Source organism: Coregonus clupeaformis, unplaced genomic scaffold (genome assembly GCF_020615455.1).
Source record: "Coregonus clupeaformis isolate EN_2021a unplaced genomic scaffold, ASM2061545v1 scaf1883, whole genome shotgun sequence".
NCBI lineage: Eukaryota > Metazoa > Chordata > Actinopteri > Salmoniformes > Salmonidae > Coregonus > Coregonus clupeaformis.
Genome location: NW_025535337.1, coordinates 65,512 through 91,328, shown reverse-complemented (window position 1 = coordinate 91,328; position 25,817 = coordinate 65,512). Strand labels below are relative to the sequence as shown.

General features: G+C 42.6%; 2 protein-coding genes across 3 annotated transcripts; one reads left to right on the top strand and one right to left on the bottom strand.

Annotated features, from left to right (window-relative positions):
- Positions 1-254: 254 nt before the first annotated feature.
- LOC121570173 (protein-lysine N-methyltransferase EEF2KMT-like) lies at positions 255-4,212 on the bottom strand. The gene is made up of 7 exons (XM_041881673.2): positions 3,982-4,212; positions 3,765-3,827; positions 3,552-3,632; positions 3,168-3,269; positions 2,695-2,828; positions 2,075-2,325; positions 255-403 (listed from the first exon to the last, which is right to left on the bottom strand). Exons 1-7 carry the CDS (start codon positions 4,105-4,107, stop codon positions 303-305), a joined length of 858 nt encoding a protein of 285 aa, XP_041737607.1. The 5' UTR covers positions 4,108-4,212; the 3' UTR covers positions 255-302.
- Positions 4,213-4,472: 260 nt separating this feature from the next.
- Positions 4,473-25,515, top strand: LOC121570172 (phosphatidylinositol N-acetylglucosaminyltransferase subunit Q-like). Of its 2 annotated transcripts, none has more exons than XM_041881670.2 (14): positions 4,473-4,798; positions 6,157-6,399; positions 6,538-6,724; positions 7,195-7,478; positions 7,838-8,034; positions 8,348-8,479; positions 8,683-8,803; positions 9,628-9,754; positions 9,931-10,084; positions 16,468-16,579; positions 17,153-17,233; positions 19,348-19,462; positions 20,409-20,470; positions 25,299-25,515. In XM_041881670.2, exons 2-14 carry the CDS (start codon positions 6,247-6,249, stop codon positions 25,449-25,451), a joined length of 1,878 nt encoding a protein of 625 aa, XP_041737604.2. In that variant the 5' UTR covers positions 4,473-4,798; positions 6,157-6,246; the 3' UTR covers positions 25,452-25,515. The 2 variants fall into 2 exon arrangements, with proteins under 2 accessions (XP_041737604.2, XP_041737605.2); XM_041881671.2 differs by lacking the exon at positions 4,473-4,798 and adding an exon at positions 5,209-5,375.
- The last annotated feature ends 302 nt before the right edge of the window (positions 25,516-25,817 follow it).

Sequence of the window (25,817 nt, the reverse complement as noted above, 5' to 3'; positions counted from 1 at the left end):
CCACATGCTCCACTTCTTTGAGGACCTGTCGGAAAGAGAGATTGTTACATCAGGCTAGTCTCTGTTCTCTCTCCCTCCCCATTTCTCTCTCTCTCTTCTCTGTCTCTCCCTTCTCATCTCTCTCCTCTGTCTCCCCCTTCTCATCTCTCTCCTTCTGTGGATCTCTTTATTCCCCTCTTAAACAACACTTGAATGTATAAATGGGATATTTTCCACAATGTAAATATGTTGATGTAAATAAAGACTTTATTACACTGTAATAAATGTCTGGCTTGGTGTCGTATCGTCTTGGGATGCAGATATTATATGTAGAGTTTGATAATCTCTATGGTGGCTTGTCTGTTGTAAAGGAACACACGGGTCACTGGTCCTGTCATGAAGTCATGTTGTATTCCAGAACTTTCTGTGGGAGAGAAAAAACAAGAAGAATAAAAAATATATATAATTTTGAAAGATTCATTAGTTTCAGATGTGAGGTGTGACACTTAAAATTATAGATCCATTTAGAAAGGAATTCATCCAAGGCTACAGTGAGGGAAAAAAGTATTTGATCCTCTGCTGATTTTGTACGTTTGCCCACTCACAAAGAAATGATCAGTCTATAATTTTAATGGTAGGTTTATTTGAACAGTGAGCGAGAATAACAACAGAAAAACGCATGTCAAAAATGTTATAAATTGATTTGCATTTTAATGAGGGAAATAAGTATTTGACCCCTCTGCAAAACATGACTTAGTACTTGGTGGCAAAACCCTTGTTGGCAATCACAGAGGTCAGACGTTTCTTGTAGTTGGCCACCATGTTTGCACACATCTCAGGAGGGATTTTGTCCCATTCCTCTTTGCAGATCTTCTCCAAGTCATTAAGGTTTCGAGGCTGACGTTTGGCAACTCGAACCTTCAGCTCCCTCCAAAGATTTTCTATGGGATTAAGGTCTGGAGACTGGCTAGGCCCCTCCAGGACCTTAATGTGCTTCTTCTTGAGCCACTCCGTTGTTGCCTTGGCCGTGTGTTTTGGGTCATTGTCATGCTGGAATACCCATCCACGACTCATTTTCAATGACCTGGCTGAGGGAAGGAGGTTCTCACCCAAGGTTTGACGGTACATGGCCCCGTCCATTGTCCCTTTGATGCAGTGAAGTTGTCCTGTCCCCTTAGCAGAAAAACACCCCCAAAGCATAATGTTTCCACCTCCATGTTTGACGGTGGGGATGGTGTTCTTGGGGTCATAGGCAGCATTCCTCCTCCTCCAAACACGGCGAGTTGAGTTGATGCCAAAGAGCTCGATTATGGTCTCATCTGACCACAACACTTTCACCCAGTTCTCCTCTGAATCATTCAGATGTTCTTTGGCAAACTTCAGACAGGCCTGTATATGTGCTTTCTTGAGCAGGGGGACCTTGCGGGCGCTGCCGGATTTCAGTCCTTCACGGCGTAGTGTGTTACCAATAGTTTTCTTGGTGACTATGGTCCCAGCTGCCTTGAGATCATTGACAAGATCCTCCCGTGTAGTTCTAGGCTGATTCCTCACCGTTCTCATGTTCATTGCAACTCCACGAGGTGAGATCTTGCATGGAGCCCCAGGCCGTCTGGGTCATAGAATTAGGAAACAGGACATATGGCAGCTAACAACAACAGAATTAGGAAACAACAGGACATATGGCAGCTAACAACAATAGAATTAGGAAACACATGTGATACCTCACCAGCACATGGGGGCTGTTCCAGAAAGCTGGATCAATTAGTTTGCCAGGTAACAGTCCACAAATGCTTGAAATAACGTAATATTTTTTGAGAAATCTATACTTTTTTTTGTAATTAAAGGCTGGATTCAATCCGTATCACCGAAGCATCGCAGAAGATCCGCATAAAAATGTAAAGGTAATTTCTGATTGAGTCGACATATGCAGTGTTTATTGTGATGGCAGTCTCCGCGACAGGGGGGGAACATTGCCTTTAATAGTCAATTGCGCTATAAAGCAGATCTTCAGCTTTACAGATTGAATAGAGCCCTACACTTTTGTTTTATGTAGAAGATATTACAACAATGAACACCCCCCAGGCCATGTTCCTACCTGCAGCGATGACCGTGGTGGCTCCGATCTCTCTGAGCTGCTTCTCTGTCACCGCATCCCAGTCCAGATCCTCCACACTCACCGACACTCTGGGAGAGTTCTGGTTGTCCAGCCCATTGAGCTGGACGTTGTCCCTCAGTCTATGTAGAACGCTGAGGTGACAGTCACTGAACACGTACCTGGTGGGACTGCAGGACCTACACACTGCTATACCGGTGAACCCTACACCACTGCCCAGCTCTAGGACTGTCCTGTAGGACGGGAGAGGAGGGACAGGACTCACACACACACAGGGAGAGGACACGCACACAGGGAGAGGACACGCACACAGGGAGAGGACACGCACACAGGGAGACAGGGAGAGGACACACACAGGGAGAGGACACACACACAGGGAGAGGACACACACAGGGAGAGGACACACACACACAGGGAGAGGACACACACACAGGGAGACAGAGAGAGGACACTAACACAGGGAGAGGACACACACACACAGGGAGAGGACACACACACACACAGGGAGAGGACACACACCAGATTGAGGTGATGAGTAGTAACAACAGCATGAGTTGTTGTAGACACAACACAATGACACACACACACACTAGTGTACCAACCTGCCAGTGAAGATGTGTGTGTTCTCCAGAGCCCATTCAGCTAGATAGAGGGCAGCCTCCCATGTGACCAGGCCTGTAGTTCCTTCAGAGATCACAGCTGTACTCTCTGATAGACTCACTGCTTCTCCACACGGCTACACACACACACACACACACACACACACACACACACACACGGTAAATATAAAATTAATATTTCATTAAAGTAATCTTGAATTTAATAATCATTTAATTATTTATAAGAATAGAATAAGGGTCCTGTGTAGCTCAGTTGGTAGAGCAAGGCGCTTCCAACGGCAGGGTTGTGGGTTCGATTACCACGGGGGGACCAGTAGGAAAAAATGTATGCACTCACTACTGGAAGTCGCTCTGGATAAGAGCGTCTGCTAAATGACAAAAATGTAAAAATGAAGAATACAGTATTTGTTGAATACAGTGTGGTGTTTTGAAATGTATGTGTGTGTGTGTCGTACCAGTAAATAGCTCTTGTAACACTCTGTCCCCTCCTCTACCCCCAGGACTTCACCCAGTGCATCATAGAGCTCATCCAGGGGCTCACTCTCACTGGCTTCATGCTGCACACACACACACACACACACACAGGGAAGAGAAGCATCACATTACTGTTGTTCGCTTGAACAAATTAACAATAAAGTTGTATTTTATTGTATTCATGTGAAAGTGTGCAATTTGTAAGAATTGCCTGTTTATCAACTTGAATGTTTTTTTCAATTGTGATTAAAAATATATAAATAAATAAACATTCAAGTTGATAAATGCACCAGTTACTGTATGATAGTGTACTATTTTCTGACAGAATGATCCCAGACAAAAATATATCAGATAAAATAACCTACCATTTTGATGAGCTGAGACAGAAACAGTCTCCTGTATCTAACTGAGGGAGGATGTTTACAGCACATTGGATGAAGGCATGTCTGTAAACCGGTGAGAATAGTCATTGTTAGTGTGGTTTCCAACTGGGAAATCCAAATGTATTGTTTCTATATCTTGAACTAAATAGGTGTGACGTGATTTAAAAAAATATTGCTTTGACAGTTAGGTAATACCTGCTTTAGAATGTCTAGAATAATTTCTGATGAGCTGTCGTTCTCGAGCTCCCTATCAAGGAACTATAGAAAGCAACAACAACAAAAACGTTATGTTATTACTGTGTTCATATGTCTTACTATTGCTTAACAAATTTTTTTTGAAATGATATTCAATTTAAGATGCAGACCCTACAGACAGTACATTGTACAACATGCAAGCAGCCCCGCTACTTACATTCCATGGGAAATTGGGCAGTAGGCCCATAGCGAAAAAGGAGACTTTGAAGTTATATATAACATCTGTTCTATTCCTTATGCAAGTAACATTGGTTTTGTCGGTCTGATCCTTAGACAGAAACATTTATTTAATTTTCAACCAATATTACAAAGGGATTTAATTCACGATAATTTAAATACACTAAACCACTGGATGGCCACGTGTTCCCTGACTTTGTTGTCTTCCTCATTACCCAAGAAGCACTCCTCCTGTCGCAATGCCTGATGGTCAATGTAGTTTAATCATGACAGACAGTAACGTGATAAGGGATACATTAATTTTTTTAAAGAAAGTACAAATTATAAAACCTTTACAATGAGATGAGAGCTGCATTTTATTTCACAATAAAGCCTGTATCTGTATGCCTTCTGTTCTCAGTGCAACTCTTGAAACTGATAAAGGTCTACTGTTTTAGACCACTCCCCTGTCTGTGTTATCTCTACCACCACAACTGTCATCCCAAATAAATGAAGCACCCAAAATGTGCCACATTACGAAATGTAGCATACTAAAGCTGCATAAGGACATAGCTATTCTTCTGAAATGTAACTTTCTTTGACATTTCATGTGAAATTAAGATATCTTCTAAACGAACAAGCTATGCACATGGGGTGTAGGATATTATGGACCGTGGATGTGGGTTACTATCTACTCGTATAAAGCCTTTTCAGCCCGCTCTTTTCTTGCAGTGTCATTCAGAAGATAACACCTCTACAGTTGTTCTTCATTCAACAGAATGACCTCCAACAGCAAGCAACACGTCTAAACATTGAAGGTCAGAAATGTAATTTTTCAAGGGTGATGTTTTCACTTTTTGTAATACTTTATTCAATATGGATATTATGGCTGCTTTAAAAGTATAGTCGAAATGAGATTACACTTTTGATTACAATCGTTTTGGTAATAAAGGGAAAGTGTGTCCTTTTCAAACTGGCAGAAATGTATGGGATCTTTTTTAAAGAATATTCAGTGGTAGTGGAATTCAGTGGCCATAATAAAGTATAGTATTTTATGATTATATTTGATATTATTAGGCTAAATATCAAGCTTTTTTGTTGTGGATGGAAATTACTATCAGACAGAGGGTTTAGTTCAGATTATTCACAGAACAGCTACATTATCTCATCCTGTAATCCCCCGGTACTCTTGTTACTGCAATGGTATTCCAACCGGGGTGTAATTGTTGACAGACTATCAACAACAAAGATGGCTACCCACAGACGCTAACTTCAATTTGATAATTGAAGGGTAACTCACTAGTGGTACTATCCCAATGCAATCTGTTTGAAACTGTATTGGTATCATATTGACAAAAGCAGATTTTCTTCGCATAGAAATAAACAACCTTACAGGTATGTAATGTTTTGTTTTATTTGCCGAAATGTTGTTAGCTAGCAGAAGACTGATTTAGCCGTTAGCAAGCTATGTAAGGTAATAGCTGTCTCTTTGCACTGCGCCCAGTGTGGATATCTGCCTGCAGAATATATAAACAATGACATTGAAGATATCCATCGTAGCAGAGATGAATACAGAAACTATTGTTGCTTGCCAATGGTTTTATTTTGAAAACGGATAACGTTACGGGTGTCGCACAGCCTAGCCTCCGAAGCTGGCTGGAGTGTGCACTAACTTCGATTAGGCTATTTTTGCTCATTTAATAAAACTAAGCGTCTCAAACGTATACTGCAAATAGTAGATTAATGCCCAAAATAGTTTCGAATGTTATATTAACATATAACATAGTTTAGGCAGCAATAGTGCTGACAGCAAGACAGCCAAATCAATAGTTCAGCCCACAGGCATGGTTGGCATGGAAACGAGTGCAAGGCTCAATATTCTGAAGGACATAAAGAGGGCAGCAGTGGGCAAAGCCAACTGAACTCAACTGAAACTGTCTGACAATAATTCGTTTGAGTTGACTAACAACAACTGTCCTGATTGCTGAACTGAAATGTCTGCTAACAGTTGGAGTGGGTGACGCTGACAACCCTCCTGATTCTTGATCATGTTTATTAAACAAGATCAGCTAGTGCAGCGTGGGTAATGGGTATACTAATTATTTGTAACTAGTGTAGGTGGGTAATGCATATACTAATGATTTCATCCTTCACAAAATGTTTCTCCTTCCTTCAGATATCTGAAGACACTAAGCTAACCTGTGATCACCTACCCCAAGAGGTTAGACTGAAGAAGCGGGCATGACCTCTGCCCTCCAGTCCCATCATGGTGCTGAAGATATTCTTCCCTCAGTGCTGTAACAAGGCAGACAGTGGGCTGCTTGTGGGGCGATGGATCCCAGGACAGAACTTAGCAGTGGTGCTAGCTGTTATCCACTACCCCTTCATCCCTGGACAGGTCAAACAGTACATCCACCAGGTAGAGTGTGTGTATGTGTCAGTCAGTGTGTGTGTGTGTGTGTGTGTGTGTGTAGAGATGGTCAGTGTGTGTGTTTGTGTGTGTGAAACAGTCAGTGTGTGTGTGTTTTAACCTTCCTGTCCACTCTCCCTGGTCCAGATGCGTGGCCAGAGTGGGGTGGATCTGACGGTGCTGGGCTCGTGGAGCATGCCCAAGGAGGGCCAGGAGGGCATGGAGAGTTTCCTCAGGGACCTCAGCACCATCTTCCCCCAGGGACAGTGGCTCCAGCTCAGTAGAGAGATGGGCAAGATAGGCTTCAGGTGTCACGTCCTCACAAGGGACCAGAGTAAGTCTCCAGCTGCATCCCAAATGGCACCTATTGTTTCCTATATAGTGCACTACTTTTGACCAGGACCCATAAGGCTCTGATCAAAAGTAGCTGTTCCCAATATAAGGCACTACTTTTGACTAGGGCTGGGATGCAGACTTTGTAACAGCATTAAAGGTGTTAGTATTGATTCAGAGATCACTCTTTGGAGATCAACTGTTGATATCAAATTATAGATGGAATGGCTTTCTTATGAAATGAATGTTCTGTCTATAGATGTGCATCACTGTTTTCTCATCCTGTAGCAAATGTTAATAAGTAAATTAAGAAGAGTTTGCAAATTAGATAGCTTAGTTCAATCTGCTCTTTTTAATTTATAGAGACACATATGTCTGTTCACTGTATATTTTCATCAGAAGATGGATATTTCTGTTGTTATCATCATGCAGTGAATCTGTAATAAAAATGTCCCTCTGCCCCTGCCGTAGATGGGAAGCTGGTACAACAGGAAAAGGAGCTGAATGAGGGTGATGGAGAGGAAGAGAAAGAAGGAGGAGGAGAGAGAGGAGAGAAAGGAGGGGGAGAGAAAGGAGGGGGAGAGAAAGGAGGGGGAGTGAAAGGAGGAGGAGAGAAAGGAGGAGGAGAGAAAGGAGGGGGAGAGAAGGACAAGGTGATCTTTATCCACTATGAACAGAGGAAGGTAATGCTGTCTCAGCTGCACCCCATAGAGAACGGGGTTCCAGACCCTCAAACTGAGTCACAACTACCACAGGTGAGGATGGGGACTGACAACCTTCTTTACATTTAGATGTCATTTAGCACAGGGTTTTCTATCCTCTCCTCTCCTGTGTTGTGTTGTGTTGTTGTTGTAATATATATGTGTTGTCTATTTCTTATGTTGTTGTTGTAATACATATGTGTTATCTGTAATTCTTATGCTGTTGTTGTTGTTGTAATACATATGTGTTGTCTGTAATTCTTATGTTCTTGTTGTTGTAATACATATGTGTTGTCTGTAATTCTTATGTTCTTGTTGTTGTAATACATATGTGTTGTCTGTAATTCTTATGTTGTTGTTGTTGTAATACATATGTGTTGTCTGTAATTCTTATGTTGTTGTTGTTGCTGCAGGTGTTTGGGACAGTGTGTCAGAGTGAGCCTCTGTTCTTCCTGGATAAGTATGATGACAGTCCAGTGAAGCTGACCCACTGGCAATCAGAGGGACGGGAGGGCTCCATTATAGTAGAACTGATGAAACAGGCCTCTACACCTGTCTGTCTGCTAACCACCTGGATACTAACACTATGGACCAGCCTCTGTAGTAGCAGGTAAGGTGTGTGTGTGTCAGTACCTGTCTGTCTGCTAACCACCTGGATACTAACACTGTGGACCACGTTGTTCAAGTGTGTGTGTGTGTGTGTGTGTGTGTGTATGTGTGTGTGTGTGTGTGTGTGTGCGCGGCACAGCTGCAGGTGTGTGTATTTGCGTGCGTTCAGTATGCACCCGTGTACGTGCATCAGTTGCAACTCTTTATGTGCCAAGAGACACTAACCCAATTCTCAATTTCATCTGTCTGTCTGTCTGTATATTGGTCTGTCTGTCTGTCTGTCTGTATATTGGTCTGTCTGTCTGTCTCCCCAGGATATTGAATATGCGTCCGATGAGTTTCATCGCCAGTAAGTTGTCTACGTGTGTTCAGCTGAGCTACAGAACAGAACACCTTCAGACAGTCAGCTCTCCTACCAGAGCCAGCACACACACACACTTAATGAGGTAGGGACCACACACACACACACACACACACACACACACACATAGGTATCTAACTCACCCCCTTCATCTCAAATTGCACCTGATTCCCTATATAGTGCACTACTTTTGACCAAAGCCCTATTGACCCTGGTCAAAAGTCATGACCCTCTCTCTCTCTCTCTTTCTCTCTCCCTCTCTGTCCCTCTCTCTCTTTCTCTCCATAGGAAAGCCAATATCTTTGTGTCGTTCTTTGTGGATGTGTCTCTGGGCCTGCTGTTGATATCATGGCTGTATAGAGAGAACCGTATAGGCAAACTGGCCAACACACTGGTACCTGCTGCTGATGTAAGTCAATCACACATTGTGGGCAACATTTCCCTAGTGCAAAAATGACCGTAAACCTCTTTATAATCTGTCAAGAGTGATTTCATTTTAAACTTTTCTTCAACAATGTTCGATATAGAGAGGCGACTATTTATGTATTGCTCAGTTGACTAAACTCTAGTTAAATAATCACCTCCATATAACGCACATTATTGAAGATAAGTTTAAAATGAAATCACGTTGCCAGATTATAAAGAGGTTCAGGGTAATCTTTGCACATTGCTTTTGCACTAGGAAAATGTCCCCCTAAATATCTTATCTCAGAGTATGTGTTCTGATCTAGGATCAGTTCTGCCTTTTTAGATAACAAAGAATAAGATGGACAGAGGGGAGCTGTGATACATACTACCCCAGGTCCCTCCTATCCATGTAATCATATTCATTGTGATCCAAAAGGCTAAACTGAGCCTAGATCAGCACTCTGAGCCACTTGATACATACAGCCCATAGTGTATATATTATAAGGTGAGACTGAATCTTGTTCTATGATTTTGTTAGCGTGTAGCTAAGCTATGTATTGTTGTGTGTTTTGTTGTTAGCATGTAGCTAAGCTATGTATTGTTGTGTGTTTTGTTGTTAGCATGTAGCTAAGTTATGTATTGTTGTGTGTTTTGTTGTTAGCATGTAGCTAAGCTATGTATTGTTGTGTGTTTTGTTGTTAGCATGTAGCTAAGCTATGTATTGTTGTGTGTTTTGTTGTTAGCATGTAGCTAAGCTATGTATTGTTGTGTGTTTTGTTGTTAGCATGTAGCTAAGCTATGTATTGTTGTGTGTTTTGTTGTTAGCGTGTAGCTAAAGAGCTGGAGGAGCTGTTGCAGTGGCTGATGGGAGCTCCAGCTGGTCTGAAGATGAACCGGGCTCTAGACCAGGTGTTAGGACGATTCTTCCTCTACCATATACACCTGTGGATCAGTGAGTCACTCACTCACACACACACACACACACACTCACACACACACACACACACACACACACACACACACACACACACACACACACACACACACCCATGCCCCCCCTCAACACACACACACACCCATTCCCCACCTCCACACACACAAACACCCATGGCCCTCCTCTCTCTGCAGGCTACATTCACCTGATGTCTCCGTTCATTGAGATGATTCTGTGGTACGTGGGTCTGTCTGCCTGCCTGGGCTTGACCTTTGCCCTCTCCCTGCTCTCTGACATCACCGCCCTGCTCACCTTCCACATCTACTGTTTCTACGTCTACGGAGCCAGGTGAGAAGAGAAGAGACCAGTACAGTCACGATGCCTCTCAAAAGTGCACCACTTTTGACCGTATCCCATAATGCACTATAACGTTTTTTCATTTGGGACACAGACATTGGGTCTTCAGTGTACAGTTGAAGTCTGAAGTTTACATACACCTTAGCCAAATACATTTAAACTCAGTTTTTCACAATTCCTGACATTTAATCCTAGTAGAAATTCCCTGTTTTAGGTCAGTTAGGATCACCACTTTATTTTAAGAATGTGAAATGTCAGAATAATAGTAGAGAGAATGATTTATTTCAGCTTTTATTTATTTCATCACATTCCCAGTGGGTCAGAAGTTTACATACACTCAATTAGTATTTGGTAGCATTGCCTTTAAATTGTTTAACTTGGGTCAAACATTTCGGGTAGCCTTACACAAGCTTCCCACAATTCTTCTTACAACTGTTCTTCAGTGTAATGGTAGGTTAATACGTCATGAGAGTAAGAATGACCACATATTTTCATCTTCTTCTTCTTAAAGCCTCGTTCACATTACCCATGAGCACTCCCGTTACGTTGCGCCGGATGTCATGCATTTCAACGGGGGGGGGGGACGTCCACAACAAAGTTGAAACGCAACGCGTTGCGGTTGAAGGCTCCGTTGCAAGACGGACCCCGCGCATACTTTGTCCTCTTCAGTCCAGCCAGAGTCCGTCGAAGAACAGGACGTTTACCAAACCACAGAAGAAGATGAAAATATGTGGTTTTCGGTGATTGCTTTATGGGATAGCTAGCAACTAGTAAACAATGACCCATTCCAATAAATGAGTACTATTTTAATAGTAATGTTAAATGATACACATTGGCTGTTAAGCCAATTATATTATATGACTGTTGCCTCCAGTTTAAGTTTATTGTGATGGTAATGACATTTGTTTTTTATGATAATTATTAGGTGGAGGTCGCTAGATACAATGGTATCTTCAACCCACCCTAGCTTTTAGCTCGCTAGCTAGCTGCTCTGCAGTGCAAGCTAGTTTGACTTGCTATCAAGTTAGAGAAACAAGTTGAGGAAGAAGTAGCTAAACAAAACATATTTTATTATCACCTGAAACAATATATTTATCCTGTCTTGAATGAAAAGGTCATATTTTGCGATCTCCCAAAATAAATACGATCCCTGACGAGAGACAAGCTCTCCTCCATCTTGTGTTACAAACGCTACACTTCTCCGTTCAGTAGCAGAGGCTACTACTGCTTTTTGGCCATTCTCTGCAGATAAATTATGAAAACATTCGATGTAAATGTTGAGTCCTCACTGCAGGAACAATAGGTAGTAGAGAGAAAGCCTTATTGTCCAAAATATGATAAAAGAAAACAGATTGAAGGTTATAAAAGCTAATGTCATGATACTTATATGGTACTATTAAAGATATTGATATAGGTCTACTGATTTGATTTAGTGTTGACAAGGGAGTAGTCAAATGCTGCTTTCTGTCAAGCAAAGCCCATGTTTAACACCTGCTTCATTCTTTAATCATACCTGTAGGTTTATTCATGGGTGCCTGACTTTGTATAAAAGTGGTGGTACACAATCTGGCAGGGGGGTCTGGGGGTCCTCCCCCTGAACATTTTAGCATTTTTAAAACCATGTTCCTGCAATTCTATATTGTTTCTCAACAGGGAATCCATGTTTACTTGACAGAACACAACCTTTTTTCTTAGGTTTTTGCCACAATAAATTACATTGAAAAAGTAGACTAGACTAGTTTTTCTGACTAGATTACTAATCTACCGCCTTCCCTCAAAGTCCCACCCACAGTGATTGATTGACAGGTCTGAAACTAGAGGTGGGACGATAAACCAAAAATTATCAACACCGACCATAACGATCACTTATCGCATGCATTTGACTGATATCGTTCATTACGATAACTAACCTATACTAGAGAAATGTGAAGTTTGAAATGAAATAAGTTTGCTAATATGAATGATTGTTAATGGGACAATTGATGGCTATAACCATCAAACTAGTAGTAGTGGTTTAAAGGGTAATTAAAAAAGAACTGTGGTGCACATTAATGTTATAAACTTATCCTTCTATTTATCATTATCACATCAATTCAGGCAATTTATCGCGATATGGACTTTTGTCCATATCGTCCAGCTCTATCTTAAACCCTACCAACTCTGTGACTCACAAACATCCTGTCCCCTCCCCTGACAATCCTACCCACAGTGATTGATTGACAGGCCAAACTCTTAAAGGGATAGTTCACCCAAAGTGAACCCTAAGTGTTCACAGCAGCAGAGCCAATAAAATACATAATTTGAAGAACAAACATAAATTGTGGCAATTCATATCTTGCAGTAAATATGACTAATCTCAAGAGAAGACCGGTTTAATGTTAAAAAAAGTTCTTACTTAGAAAATAGTCTGGATCATATAGGCCTAGACACTATCCAAAACAACTAACACACTGAATTAATACATTTTCTATAATTTGAATTGTAAAGTCATGTCTTTCTACTCAATACCACAACTAATTTGAGGTAAAGTCTTTAAACTGTTCAATAATTTTGCTGTGTGTTTTTCGGATGGAGTCAAGGCATTAGAATGTACCAGATGCCACCAAAATAGAGCTGGTTCTGCAATTTTTCCCCCTGAGGGAAACGCCTCGTTAAGGGTCGCACACATCACACCGAATATAGATCTCTTGTTCGTCTACCGATCATTCAACACACTGTTGACGTCTGACTGCCAATATTTTCGCGCAATCTACGTGTAAAATCTATTGGTGTGTTCGAGCCCTTAGTCTGTGTTCGGAGGCATTGCGTCTCCTCCGCTCAGCTGCTGTCTATACATCAAATCAAATCGTATTTGTCACATACACGTGTTTAGCAGATGTTATTGCGGGTGTAGCGAAATGCTTGCGCTTCTAGCTCCGACAGTGCAGTAATATCTAACAATTAATATCTAACAATTTCACAACATATACCCAATACACACAAATCTTAGTAAGGAATGGAATTAAGAATATATACATATTTGGACGAGCAATGACAGAGCGGCATGGACTAAGATACAGTAGAATATTATAGAATACAGTATATACATATGAGATGAGTAATGCAAGATATGTAAACATTATTAAAGTGACTAGTGTTCCATTTCTTAAACTGGCCAGTGATTTCTATAGGCAGCAGCAGCCTCTAATGTGCTAGTTAGTGATGGAAACAGTCTGATGGCCTTGAGATAGCTGTTTTTCATTCTCTCTGTCCCAGCTTTGATGCACCTGTACTGACCTCGCCTTCTGGATGATAGCGGGGTGAACAGGCAGTGGCTCGGGTGGTTGATGTCCTTGATGACCACCCTCTGGAGAGCCCTGCGGTTGCGGGCGGTGTAGTTGCCATACCAGGCGGTGATACAGCCCGACATGATGCTCTCAATTGTGTGTCTGTAAAGGTTTGTGAGGGTTTTAGGTGCCAAGCCACATTTCTTCAGCCTCCTGAGGTTGAAGAGGCTCTGTTGCGCCTTCTTCACCACACTGTCTGCGTGGATGGACCATTTCAGTTTGTCAGTGATGTGTACGCCGAGGAACTTGAAGCTTTTCACCTTCTCCACTGCGGTCCCATCGATGTAGATAGGGGGGTGCACCCTCTGCTGTTTCCTGAAGTCCACGATCATCTCCTTTTGTTTTGTTGATGTTGAGTGAGAGGTTATTTTCCTGGCACCACACTCCCAGAGCCCTCACCTCCTCCCTGTAGGCGGTCTCGTCATTGTTGGTAATCAAGCCTACTACTGTTGTGTCGTCTGCAAACTTGATGATTGAGTTGGAGGCGTGCTTGGCCACGCAGTCATGGGTGAACAGGGAGTACAGGAGGGGGCTGAGCACGCACCCTTGTGGGGCCTCAGTGTTGAGGATCAGCCCTGGGGGCGGCCCGTCAGGAAGTCCAGGACCCAGTTGCACAGGGCGGGGTTCAGACCCAGGGCTTCGAGCTTAATGATGAGCTTGGAGGGTACTATGGTGTTGAATGCTGAGCTATAGTCAATTATCAGCATTCTTACATAGGTATTCCTCTTGTCCAGATGGGATAGGGTAGTGTGATGGAGATTGCATCGTCTGTGGATCTATTGGGGCGGTAAGCAAATTGAAGTGGGTCTAGGGTGACAGTTAAGGTAGAGGTGATATGATCCTTGACTAGTCTCTCAAAGCACTTCATGATGACAGAGGTGAGTGCTACGGGGCGATAGTCACTTAGTTCAGTTACCTTTGCTTTCTTGGGTACAGGAACAATGGTGGCCATCTTGAAGCATGTGGGGACAGCATACTGGGATAGGGAGAGATTGAATATGTCCGTAAACACACCAGCCAGCTGACGGTGCATTCGTTCTGGTTTTCCTGTTGGCTGAAAAAAATGTTGGGCTACATCGAGTTTAACGAGATGAAAACGCAGCTGGCTCTGACCCGGCACCCCTGGCAGGCTAAAACGAACGCACCAAAACAGTACTACATTGTCCTCTGCATTTCTGTCAATAGAAGAAAAACTTTCAGAATGACCGAGTGGATGCTGACAGACTCGGGAGTCGGGATCCATATTCAACGACACAAGTGTCAGTCTTTGTTCATGGTATGTTCACACTCAATTATTATATTTAAAAAGATATGTGGACTGGGTATAATAAAGTAGGTTAACTCCAACTATAATACAACTATATATTTTGTGTATTCTTAATATTTGCGTTGAAATACCTTCATTAGTGACGACTTATCCTTCCACTTATCCTGTGTTTTCAAAATACCCCTCAAAATACCCCTACCTATATCCCTCAAAATACCCCTCTTTAGAGGCATAATGAGTCATGTCAAACAGGAAATGCGTTTAAAAATGTCAAAAGAAACTCCGGGGGAGGACCACCAGACTGTTCGTTCCCACTATATCTACACCAGAATTTCGCCCTTGTCTCAATGCATGTACACACTCCTATTGAATATGCATTCACTTGTATTGTGAGTAGGCCTATGCCATCTGGATTTACCCATTTTATTAAGAGATCTACATTCAAAGAAAATGATTACCATTATGTTAGATTTTATTTTATTTTACGATAATTTTTTCGTCTTTTTTAAAAATGTAATAAATAAATGCGTACATGGCTGTCTCTGGGGAATTTTGTCATCAGAATTTTCAGATTTGATTGAATATCGGCATAAAACGTCGACCACCTTGACCCCCCCAAAAGAAATCGGCATCGGTCCTAAAAGATCCATACGGGTCGTTCTCTAGTGTGTGTGTGTGTGTGTGTGTGCTGTAGCACTGACAAAGCATCATTATGAAACGCCTCTTGATCTGACTGATTCATTTCCAAATGCTACTGAACCCAGTGTCAAAGTCTGGCCTGTCTGAGGGAGTGTCTCCGTCCCAAATGGCTCCCTATAATAAGGGACTATACAGGGAGTACAGTAGGGAGCCATTTGGGACACACTCAGTGTTACAGTGAGTAGGGGGCCATTTGGGACTCACACAGTGTTACAGTGAGTAGGGAGCCATTTGGGACTCACCCAGCGTTACAGTGAGTAGGGAGCCATTTGGGACTCACTCAGTGTTACAGTGAGTAGGGAGCCATTTGGGACAGTGAAGCATTTTTTTATTACTTTGGCTCTGAAAGTTTGAATTTGAAATCAAATCAAACTATGACTATGAGGTTAAAAGTGCAGACTGTCATCTTTAATTTGAGGGGGTCTTCATCCATATCGGGTGAACCGTTTAGAAATTATAGCACTTTTTGTATGTAGTCTCCCCATTTTAGGGGACCAAAAGTATTGGGACAAATTCACTTATGTGTATTAAAGTAGTAAAAAGTATTTGGTCCCATATTCATAGCACGCAGTGATTACATCAAGTGTTTAGGAACATATTGTTTTGGAATATAGAGCCAACAGAAGAAAAAAAGCTTGACTGTCCCAATAATTATGGAGGGTACTGTATATCAATGATATATGTACCTCTCTCAGCCCTGTGAACATTATGATGAACTGTTTCCCCTTTTAGTAATTGATGTGAGGAGCTCTCAGCATGTAATTTACAGAGGGACTTATTAAATATGTATGGAGGCTAAAAATATCTTCTCACCCTCCATCCCCTCTCTCTCACTCTCTCCATCTCTCCTCTCTATATCTTTCCCCTCTCTCTCTCATCCTTTCTCTCACCTCCTCTATCCCCTCCCCCTCTCCTCCCTGCTCCTCCCCCTCCTCCTCCTCTCCCTCTCTCTCCCCCTCTCTCCCCCTCTCTCTCTCCATCCTTCTCTCTCTTCTCCTCCCCCTCTCCTCCCTGCTCCTCCCCCTGCCTCCTCCTCTCCCTCTCTCTCCCCCTCCCTCCCTCCTCCTCCTCTCCCTCTCCAGACTGTACTGTATGAAGGTGTATGGTCTGTCCTCTCTGTGGAGGCTGTTCAGAGGGAAGAAATGGAACGTCCTCAGACAGAGAGTAGACTCCTGCTCTTATGACCTGGACCAGGTAGTCACACACACACACTTATCACACACTCCTATCACACACACACACACTCATCACACACACTCCTATCACACACACACACTCTTATCACACACACACCTATCACACACACACACACACCTATCACACACACACCTATCACACACACACACACCTATCACACACATACACACTTATCACACACACACTTATCACACACACACACCTATCACACACACACACCTATCATACACACACCTATCACACACAGACCTATCACACACACACACGTATCACAGGTATGGACACAGATGGAAGGACACACACAAGAATGTCACAGGTACACACACACACCTCACATACCTCTCATACACACACACACCTCTCACATGTGCCAGGAATACTCACACTTGACTCAGTCGTACACTTACATACTTCAATGTAGGATGAACAGTTTAACCCATGTGTATATTTGTTACAGTGAACTAACGTGTGTATATTTGTTAAAGTGAACTAACGTGTGTATATTTGTTACAGTGAACTAACATGTGTATATTTGTTACAGTGAACTAACATGTGTGTGTTGTTTTCTAGTTGTTTATCGGGACGTTACTGTTCACCATCCTGCTGTTCCTCCTGCCAACCACAGCTCTATACTACCTAGTGTTTACTATGGTGAGAACACACACACACATACACATATACACACACATATACACACAGACACACATATACACACACAATACACACAGACACACACACACACACACACATATAGTGGGGGGAAAAAGTATTTAGTCAGCCACCAATTGTGCAAGTTCTCCCACTTAAAAAGATGAGAGAGGCCTGTAATTTTCATCATAGGTACACGTCAACTATGACAGACAAAATGAGAAGAAAAAATCCAGAAAATCACATTGTAGGATTTTTTATGAATTTATTTGCAAATTATGGTGGAAAATAAGTATTTGGTCAATAACAAAAGTTTCTCAATACTTTGTTATATACCCTTTGTTGGCAATGACACAGGTCAATCGTTTTCTGTAAGTCTTCACAAGGTTTTCACACACTGTTGCTGGTATTTTGGCCCATTCCGCCATGCAGATCTCCTCTAGAGCAGTGATGTTTTGGGGCTGTCGCTGGGCAACACGGACTTTCAACTCCCTCCAAAGATTTTCTATGGGGTTGAGATCTGGAGACTGGCTAGCCCACTCCAGGACCTTGAAATGCTTCTTACGAAGCCACTCCTTCGTTGCCCGGGCGGTGTGTTTGCGATCATTGTCATGCTGAAAGACCCAGCCACGTTTCATCTTCAATGCCCTTGCTGATGGAAGGAGGTTTTCACTCAAAATCTCACGATACATGGCCCCATTCATTCTTTCCTTTACACGGATCAGTCGTCCTGGTCCCTTTGCAGAAAAACAGCCCCAAAGCATGATGTTTCCACCCCCATGCTTAACAGTAGGTATGGTGTTCTTTGGATGCAACTCAGCATTCTTTGTCCTCCAAACACGACGAGTTGAGTTTTTACCAAAAAGTTCTATTTTGGTTTCATCTGACCATATGACATTTTCCCAATCCTCTTCTGGATCATCCAAATGCACTCTAGCAAACTTCAGACGGGCCTGGACATGTACTGGCTTAAGCAGAGGGACACGTCTGGCACTGCAGGATTTGAGTCCCTGGCGGCGTAGTGTGTTACTGATGGTAGGCTTTGTTACTTTGGTCCCAGCTCTCTGCAGGTCATTCACTAGGTCCCCCTTGTGGTTCTGGGATTTTTGCTCACCGTTCTTGTGATCATTTTGACCCCACAGGGTGAGATCTTGCGTGGAGCCCCAGATCGAGGGAGATTATCAGTGGTCTTGTATGTCTTCCATTTCCTAATAATTGCTCCCACAGTTGATTTCTTCAAACCAAGCTGCTTACCTATTGCAGATTCAGTCTTCCCAGCCTGGTGCAGGTCTACAATTTTGTTTCTGGTGTCCTTTGACAGCTCTTTGGTCTTGGCCATAGTGGAGTTTGGAGTGTGACTGTTTGAGGTTGTGGACAGGTGTCTTTTATACTGATAACAAGTTCAAACAGGTGCCATTAATACAGGTAACGAGTGGAGGACAGAGGAGCCTCTTAAAGAAGAAGTTACAGGTCTGTGAGAGCCAGAAATCTTGCTTGTTTGTAGGTGACCAAATACTTATTTTCCACCATAATTTGCAAATAAATTCATTAAAAATCCTACAATGTGATCTTCTGGATTTTTTTTCCTCAATTTGTCTGTCATAGTTGACGTGTACCTATGATGAAAATTACAGGCCTCTCTCATCTTTTTAAGTGGGAGAACTTGCACAATTGGTGGCTGACTAAATACTTTTTTCCCCCACTGTATACACACAGACACACACACATACAGACACACAGACACACCCACACATTCCTCCTGCCAACCATAGCTCTATACTACCTGGTCTTTACCGTGGTAAGACTCCCTGAGCCAGACACTTTAATCCCCTACAATTGCTCTCCATCCATGGACGCTGCCCTGAGGCTGACCCTGGGCCTGTCAACGTGTGCATGTCCATCCATGGACGCTGCCCTGAGGCTGACCCTGGGCCTGTCAACGTGTGCATGTCCATCCATGGACGCTGCCCTGAGGCTGACCCTGGGCCTGTCAACTTGTGTGTGTGTCTGGGAGTGTTGGGAAAGGCACAATAAACATTCTCCTTCTAACCAATGGACAATCAAGTATCTATTCTTTGACCCCTACTGTCTGTCTCTCTCTCTCTCTCTCTCTCTAGCTCCGCCTTGTGGTAGTAATGTTCCAGGGAGTTCTCCACCTCAGTGTTGACTTCATCAACTCCTTCCCTCTGTTTGCCATGGGCCTCCGAGTCTTCAGATCCTACAGACTGGCAGGTGGGAGGGAGGGAGGGATATGTTATCTCCGCCCCATTGCAAAATGTGTACAATTGTAGGAAATGTACTTTAAAACTTAGTGGAACTGACAGAGTTTTAACTACTTTGCAGATATTAAACAAACAGACAATCATAATATCAGTCAAAAATATCAAATTCCCAGTTTATGCTCCAAAACCAACTTTATAAAAGGTTTTACAAATGTACTGTACTGTGGTTGTCTGTTCTGTGGTTGTCTGTACTGTGGTTGTCTTTACTGTACTGTGGTTGTCTGTACTGTACTGTGGTTGTCTGTTCTGTACTGTGGTATTCTGTTCTGTGGTTGTCTGTACTGTGGTTGTCTGTTCTGTACTGTGGTTGTCTACTGTTATTGTCTGTACTGTGGTTGTCTGTTCTGTACTGTGGTTGTCTACTGTTATTGTCTGTTCTGTGGATGTCTGTTATGTGGTTGTCTGTTATGTTATGTGGTTGTCTGTTATGTTCTGTTCTGTGGTTGTCTATTCTGTACTGTTTTTGTCTGTACTGTTGTCTGTACTGTTGTTGTCTGTACTGTAGTTGTCTGTTCTGTACTGTGGTTGTCTACTGTTATTGTCTGTACTGTGGTTGTCTGTTCTGTTCTGTGGTTGTCTGTTCTGTGGTTGTCTGTTCTGTTCTGTGGTTGTCTGTTCTGTTCTGTGGTTGTCTGTTCTGTGGTTGTCTGTTCTGTACTGTGGTTGTCTGTTCTGTGGTTGTCTGTTCTGTACTGTGGTTGTCTGTTCTCTACTGTGGTTGTCTGTTCTGTTCTGTGGTTGTCTGTACTGTACTGTGGTTTCTTTATTCCTTTATTTAACCAGGTTAGTCTCGTTGAGAGAGAACTCTGTATTTTTAAGAGAGACCTGGTGTAATGAGGAGGAGGTGCTGAGCTGTGTTGTTCTGTGTCTGACTGAAATGTGTGTGTTCTCTACAGAGGGGGTGAAGTTCAGAGTGGTCTGTGAGGAACCAGGAACACCTCTACACCTCATGATGGATGTAAGACACTCTGTCTCTGTCTCTGTCTCTGTCTCTGTCTCTCTCTCTCTCTCTCTCTCTTTCTCTCTTCTCGCTGTCTCTCTCTCTCTTCTCTGTCTCTCTCAATTCAATTCAATTCAATTTAAGGGCTTTATTGGCATGGGAAACGTATGTTAACATTGCCAAAATAAGTGAAGTAGATGGTAAACAAAAGTGAAATAAACAATAAATATTAACAGTAAACATTACACTCAGAAGTTCCAAAAGAATAAAGACATTTCAAATGTCATATTATGTATATATACAGTGTTGTAACAATGTGCAAATAGTTAAAGTACAAATGGAAAAATAAATAAACATAAATATGGGTTGTATTTACAATGGTGTTTGTTCTTCACTGGTTGCCCTTTTCTTGTGGAAACAGGTCACAAATCTTGCAGCTGTGATGGCACACTGTGGTTTTTCACCCAGTAGATAAGGGAGTTTATCAAAATTGGGTTTGTTTTCAAATTCTTTGTGGATCGCTGTAATCTGAGGGAAATATGTGTCTCTAATATGGTCATACATTTGGCAGGAGGTTAGGAAGTGCAGCTCAGTTTCCACCTCATTTTGTGGGCAGTGTGCACATAGGCCGCCGTAGGCAGACCTGGCTCTCAAGAGAAGACAGGCTTTCTCAATAGCAAGGCTATGCTCACTGAGTCTGTACATAGTCAAAGCTTTCCTTAATTTTGGGTCAGTCACAGTGGTCAGGTATTCTGCCACTGTGTACTCTCTGTTTAGGGCCAAATAGCATTCTAGTTTGCTCAGTTTTTTTGTTTGTTCTTTCCAATGTGTCAAGTAATTCTCTTTTTGTTTTCTCTCATGATTTGGTTGGGTCTAATTGTGTTGTTGTTGTTGTTGTTCCTGGGGCTCTGTGGGGTCTGTTTGTGTTTGTGAACAGAGCCCCAGGACCAGCTTACTTAGGGGACTCTTCTCCAAGTTCATCTCTCTGTAGGTGATGGCTTTGTTATGGAAGGTTTGGGAATCGCTTCCTTTTAAGTGGTTATAGAATTTAACGGCTCTTTTCTGGATTTTGATAATTAGCGGGTATTGTCCTAATTCTGTTCTGCATGCATTATTTGGTGTTTTACGTTGTACACGGAGGATGTTTTTGCAGAATTCTGCATGCAGTCTCAATTTGGTGTTTGTCCCATTTTGTGAATTCTTGGTTGGTGAGCGGACCCCAGACCTCACAACCATAAAGTGCAATGGGTTCTATATCTGATTCAAGTATTTTTAGCCAGATCCTAATTGGTATGTCAAATTTTCTGTTCCTTTTGATGGCATAGAAGGCCCTTCTTGCCTTGTCTCTCAGATCGTTCACAGCTTTCTGGAAGTTACCTGTGGCGCTGATGTTTAGGCCGAGGTATGTATAGTTTTTTGTGTGCTCTAGGGCAATGGTGTCTAGATGGAATTTGTATTTGTGGTCCTGGCAACTTACTGAGATTTACTGTCAGGGCCCAGGTCTGACAGAATCTGTGCAGAAGATCTAGGTGCTACTGTAGGCCCTCCTTGGTTGGTGACAGAAGCACCAGATCATCAGCAAACAGTAGACATTTGACTTCAGATTCTAGTAGGTTGAGGCCGGGTGCTGCAGACTGTTGCAGACCAATTCGTTTATATATATGTTGAAGAGGGTGGGGCTTAAACTGCATCCCTGTCTCACCCCACGGCCCTGTGGAAAGAAATGTGTGTGTTTTTTGCCAATTTTAACCGCACACTTGTTGTTTGTGTACATGGATTTTATAATGTTGTATGTTTTTCTCCCAACCCCACTTTCCATCAATTTGTATAGCAGACCCTCATGCCAAATTGAGTCAAAAGCTTTTTTGAAATCAACAAAGCATGAGAAGACTTTGCCTTTGTTTTGGTTTGTTTGTTTGTCAATTAGGTGTGCAGGGTGAATACGTGGTCTGTCGTACGGAAATTTGGTAAAAGCCAATTTGACATTTGCTCAGTACATTGTTTTCACTGAGGAAATGAACTAGTCTGCTGTTAATGATAATGCAGAGGATTTTCCCAAGGTTGCTGTTGACGCATATCCCACGGTAGTTATTGGGGTCAAATTTGTCTCCACCTTTGTGGATTGGGGTGATCAGTCCTTGGTTCCAAATATTGGGGAAGATGCCAGAGCTAAGGATGATGTTAAAGTCTAAGTTTAAGTATAGCTAATTGAAATTTGTGGTCTGTATATTTTATCATTTCATTGAGGATACCATCAACACCACAGGCCTTTTTGGGTTGGAGGGTTTGTATTTTGTCCTGTAGTTCATTCAATGTAATTGGAGAATCCAGTGGGTTCTGGTAGTCTTTAATAGTTTATTCTAAGATTTGCATTTGATCATGTATATTTTTTTGCTGTTTGTTCTCTGTTATAGGATTGGAGAAGTGGTTTACCCATACATCTCCGTTTTGGATAGATAGCTCTTCGTGTTGTTGTTTGTTTAGTGTTTTCCAATTTTCCCAGAAGTGGTTAGAGTCTATGGATTCTTCAATTACATTGAGCTGATTTCTGACATGCTGTTCCTTATTTTTCCGTAGTGTAGTTCTGTATTGTTTTAGTGATTCACCATAGTGAAGGCGTAGGCTCAGGTTTTCTGGGTCTCTATGTTTTTGGTTGGATAGGTTTCTCAATTTCTTTCTTAGGTTTTTGCATTCTTCATCAAACCATTTATCACTGTTGTTACTTTTCTTTGGTTTTCTGTTAGAGATATTTAGATTTGATAGGGAAGCTGAGAGGTCAAATATACTGATTAGGTTTTCTACTGCCAAGTTTACACCTTCACTATTACAGTGGAACGTTTTGTCCAGGAAGTTGTCTAGAATGGATAGAATTTGTTGTTGCCTAATTGTTATTTGGTAGGTTTCAACACTACATTCCTTCCATCTATAGCATTTCTTAATATTATTCAGTTCCTTTGGCTTTGATGCCTCATGATTGAGTATTGCTCTGTTCAAGTAGACTGTGATTTTGCTGTGGTCTGATAGGGGTGTCAGTGGGCTGACTGTGAACGCTCTGAGAGACTCTGGGTTGAGGTCAGTGATAAAGTAGTCTACAGTACTACTGCCAAGAGATGAGCTATAGGTGTACCTACCATAGGAGTCCCCTCGAAGCCTACCATTGACTATGTACATACCCAGTGTGTGACAGAGCTGCAGGAGTCGTGACCCGTTTTTGTTGGTTATGTTGTCGTAGTTGTGCCTAGGGGGGCATATGGGGGAGGGAATGCTGTCACCTCTCTCTCTCTCTTCTCTCTTTGTCTCTTTCTCTCTTCTCTCTCTCTTGCTCTTCTCTCTCTCTCTCTCTCTTTCTCTCTGTCTCTTTCTCTCTTCTCTCTGTCTCTCTCTCTCTTCTCTCTGTCTCTTTCTCTCTCCTCTCTGTCTCTTTCTCTCTTTCCTAAATGTTTCTCCTCTCCTCCTTTTCTCTCTGTCGTTCCTCCACTTTTAGTTTAGTTTAGTTTATTTAATCATTTAAAACTAGGTACACACAAAATGATGCACTTTATTTAGAATCATTGAGGATAAACACAAAAAGCCTACGACTTATTTCCATTGTGGTCCTCTTTCATGATGGCGTTTGACATACAGTGGGGAAAGAAAGTATTTAGTCAGCCACCAATTGTGCAAGTTCTCCCACTTAAAAAGATGAGAGACGCCTGTAATTTTCATCATAGGTACACGTCAACTATGACAGACAAATTGAGAAAAAAAATCCAGAAAATCACATTGTAGGATTTTTAATGAATTTATTTGCAAATTATGGTGGAAAATAAGTATTTGGTCACCTACAAACAAGCAAGACTTCTGGCTCTCACAGACCTGTAACTTCTTCTTTAAGAGGCTCCTCTGTCCTCCACTCGTTACCTGTATTAATGGCACCTGTTTGAACTTGTTATCAGTATAAAAGACACCTGTCCACAACCTCAAACAGTCACACTCCAAACTCCACTATGGCCAAGACCAAAGAGCTGTCAAAGGACACCAGAAACAAAATTGTAGACCTGCACCAGGCTGGGAAGACTGAATCTGCAATAGGTAAGCAGCTTGGTTTGAAGAAATCAACTGTGGGAGCAATTATTAGAAAATGGAAGACATACAAGACCACTGATAATCTCCTCGATCTGGGGCTCCACGCAAGATCTCACCCTGTGGGGTCAAAATGATCACAAGAACGGTGAGCAAAAATCCCAGAACCACACGGGGGACCTAGTGAATGACCTGCAGAGAGCTGGGACCAAAGTAACAAAGCCTACCATCAGTAACACACTACGCCGCCAGGGACTCAAATCCTGCAGTGCCAGACATGTCCCCCTGCTTAAGCCAGTACATGTCCAGGCCCGTCTGAAGTTTGCTAGAGTGCATTTGGATGATCCAGAAGAGGATTGGGAGAATGTCATATGGTCAGATGAAACCAAAATAGAACTTTTTGGTAAAAACTCAACTCGCCGTGTTTGGAGGACAAAGAATGCTGAGTTGCATCCAAAGAACACCATACCTACTGTGAAGCATGGGGGTGGAAACATCATGCTTTGGGGCTGTTTTTCTGCAAAGGGACTAGGACGACTGATCCGTGTAAAGGAAAGAATGAATGGGGCCATGTATCGTGAGATTTTGAGTGAAAACCTCCTTCCATCAGCAAGGGCTTTGAAGATGAAACGTGGCTGGGTCTTTCAGCATGACAATGATAGACATACCATACACACACATGTCATTCACAGTTTTTCTCCTAGATAGACCTAGATGGTCCTTATCACACACTCTCACTATATACATGTTTATGTCTCCCCCCCCCCCCCGCTCCCTCTCTCAGATTAACCCTCTGAAGGTGAGCAGTGTGATCCAGACCTACAGGACCACCACCTACAGCTGTTACCCTAAGGACTCCTGGCTGGCCCTCTGCAAGAAGCTGTTCCTGGGAGAACTCATCTACCCCTGGAGACATAAGACTACCAAGATAGACTAGGACTAGGGGAGAGAGATGGGGGGAGAGAGATGGGGGAGAGACAAGATCACCAAGGTTGACAAGAGGGGGGAGGGAGGGGGAGAGACAAGATCACCAAGGTTGACGAGAGGAGGGGGAGGGGGAGAGACAAGATCACCGTGGTTGACGAGAGGGGGGAGGGAGGGGGAGAGACAAGATCACCAAGGTTGACGAGGGGGGGTGTTAGTGTGAGACTGTTGGAGCTCCTGATGAGAGCTTGTGAAGGAGGTGTGTGTCTCCTTTTAAATCAGGTATTTAGGGCTGCTGGCACCCTATTCCCTACATAGTGCACTACTTTTGACCAGAGGTCTATGGGTCCTGGTCAAAAGTAGTGCACTATGTAGGGAA

Coding starts and splice junctions, on each gene's coding strand:
- LOC121570173 (XM_041881673.2), bottom strand. CDS start 4,107: ATGTTTCTGTCTAAGGATCAGACCGACAAAACCAATGTTACTTGCATA. Junction 2,326..2,694: donor ACACACATCTTCACTGGCAG/GTTGGTACACTA, acceptor CCCGTCCTACAG/GACAGTCCTAGAGCTGGGCA. Junction 404..2,074: donor CACCACGGTCATCGCTGCAG/GTAGGAACATGG, acceptor TCTCTCCCACAG/AAAGTTCTGGAATACAACAT.
- LOC121570172 (XM_041881670.2), top strand. CDS start 6,247: ATGGTGCTGAAGATATTCTTCCCTCAGTGCTGTAACAAGGCAGACAGT. Junction 6,400..6,537: donor TCAAACAGTACATCCACCAG/GTAGAGTGTGTG, acceptor TCCCTGGTCCAG/ATGCGTGGCCAGAGTGGGGT. Junction 8,035..8,347: donor ACCAGCCTCTGTAGTAGCAG/GTAAGGTGTGTG, acceptor CTGTCTCCCCAG/GATATTGAATATGCGTCCGA.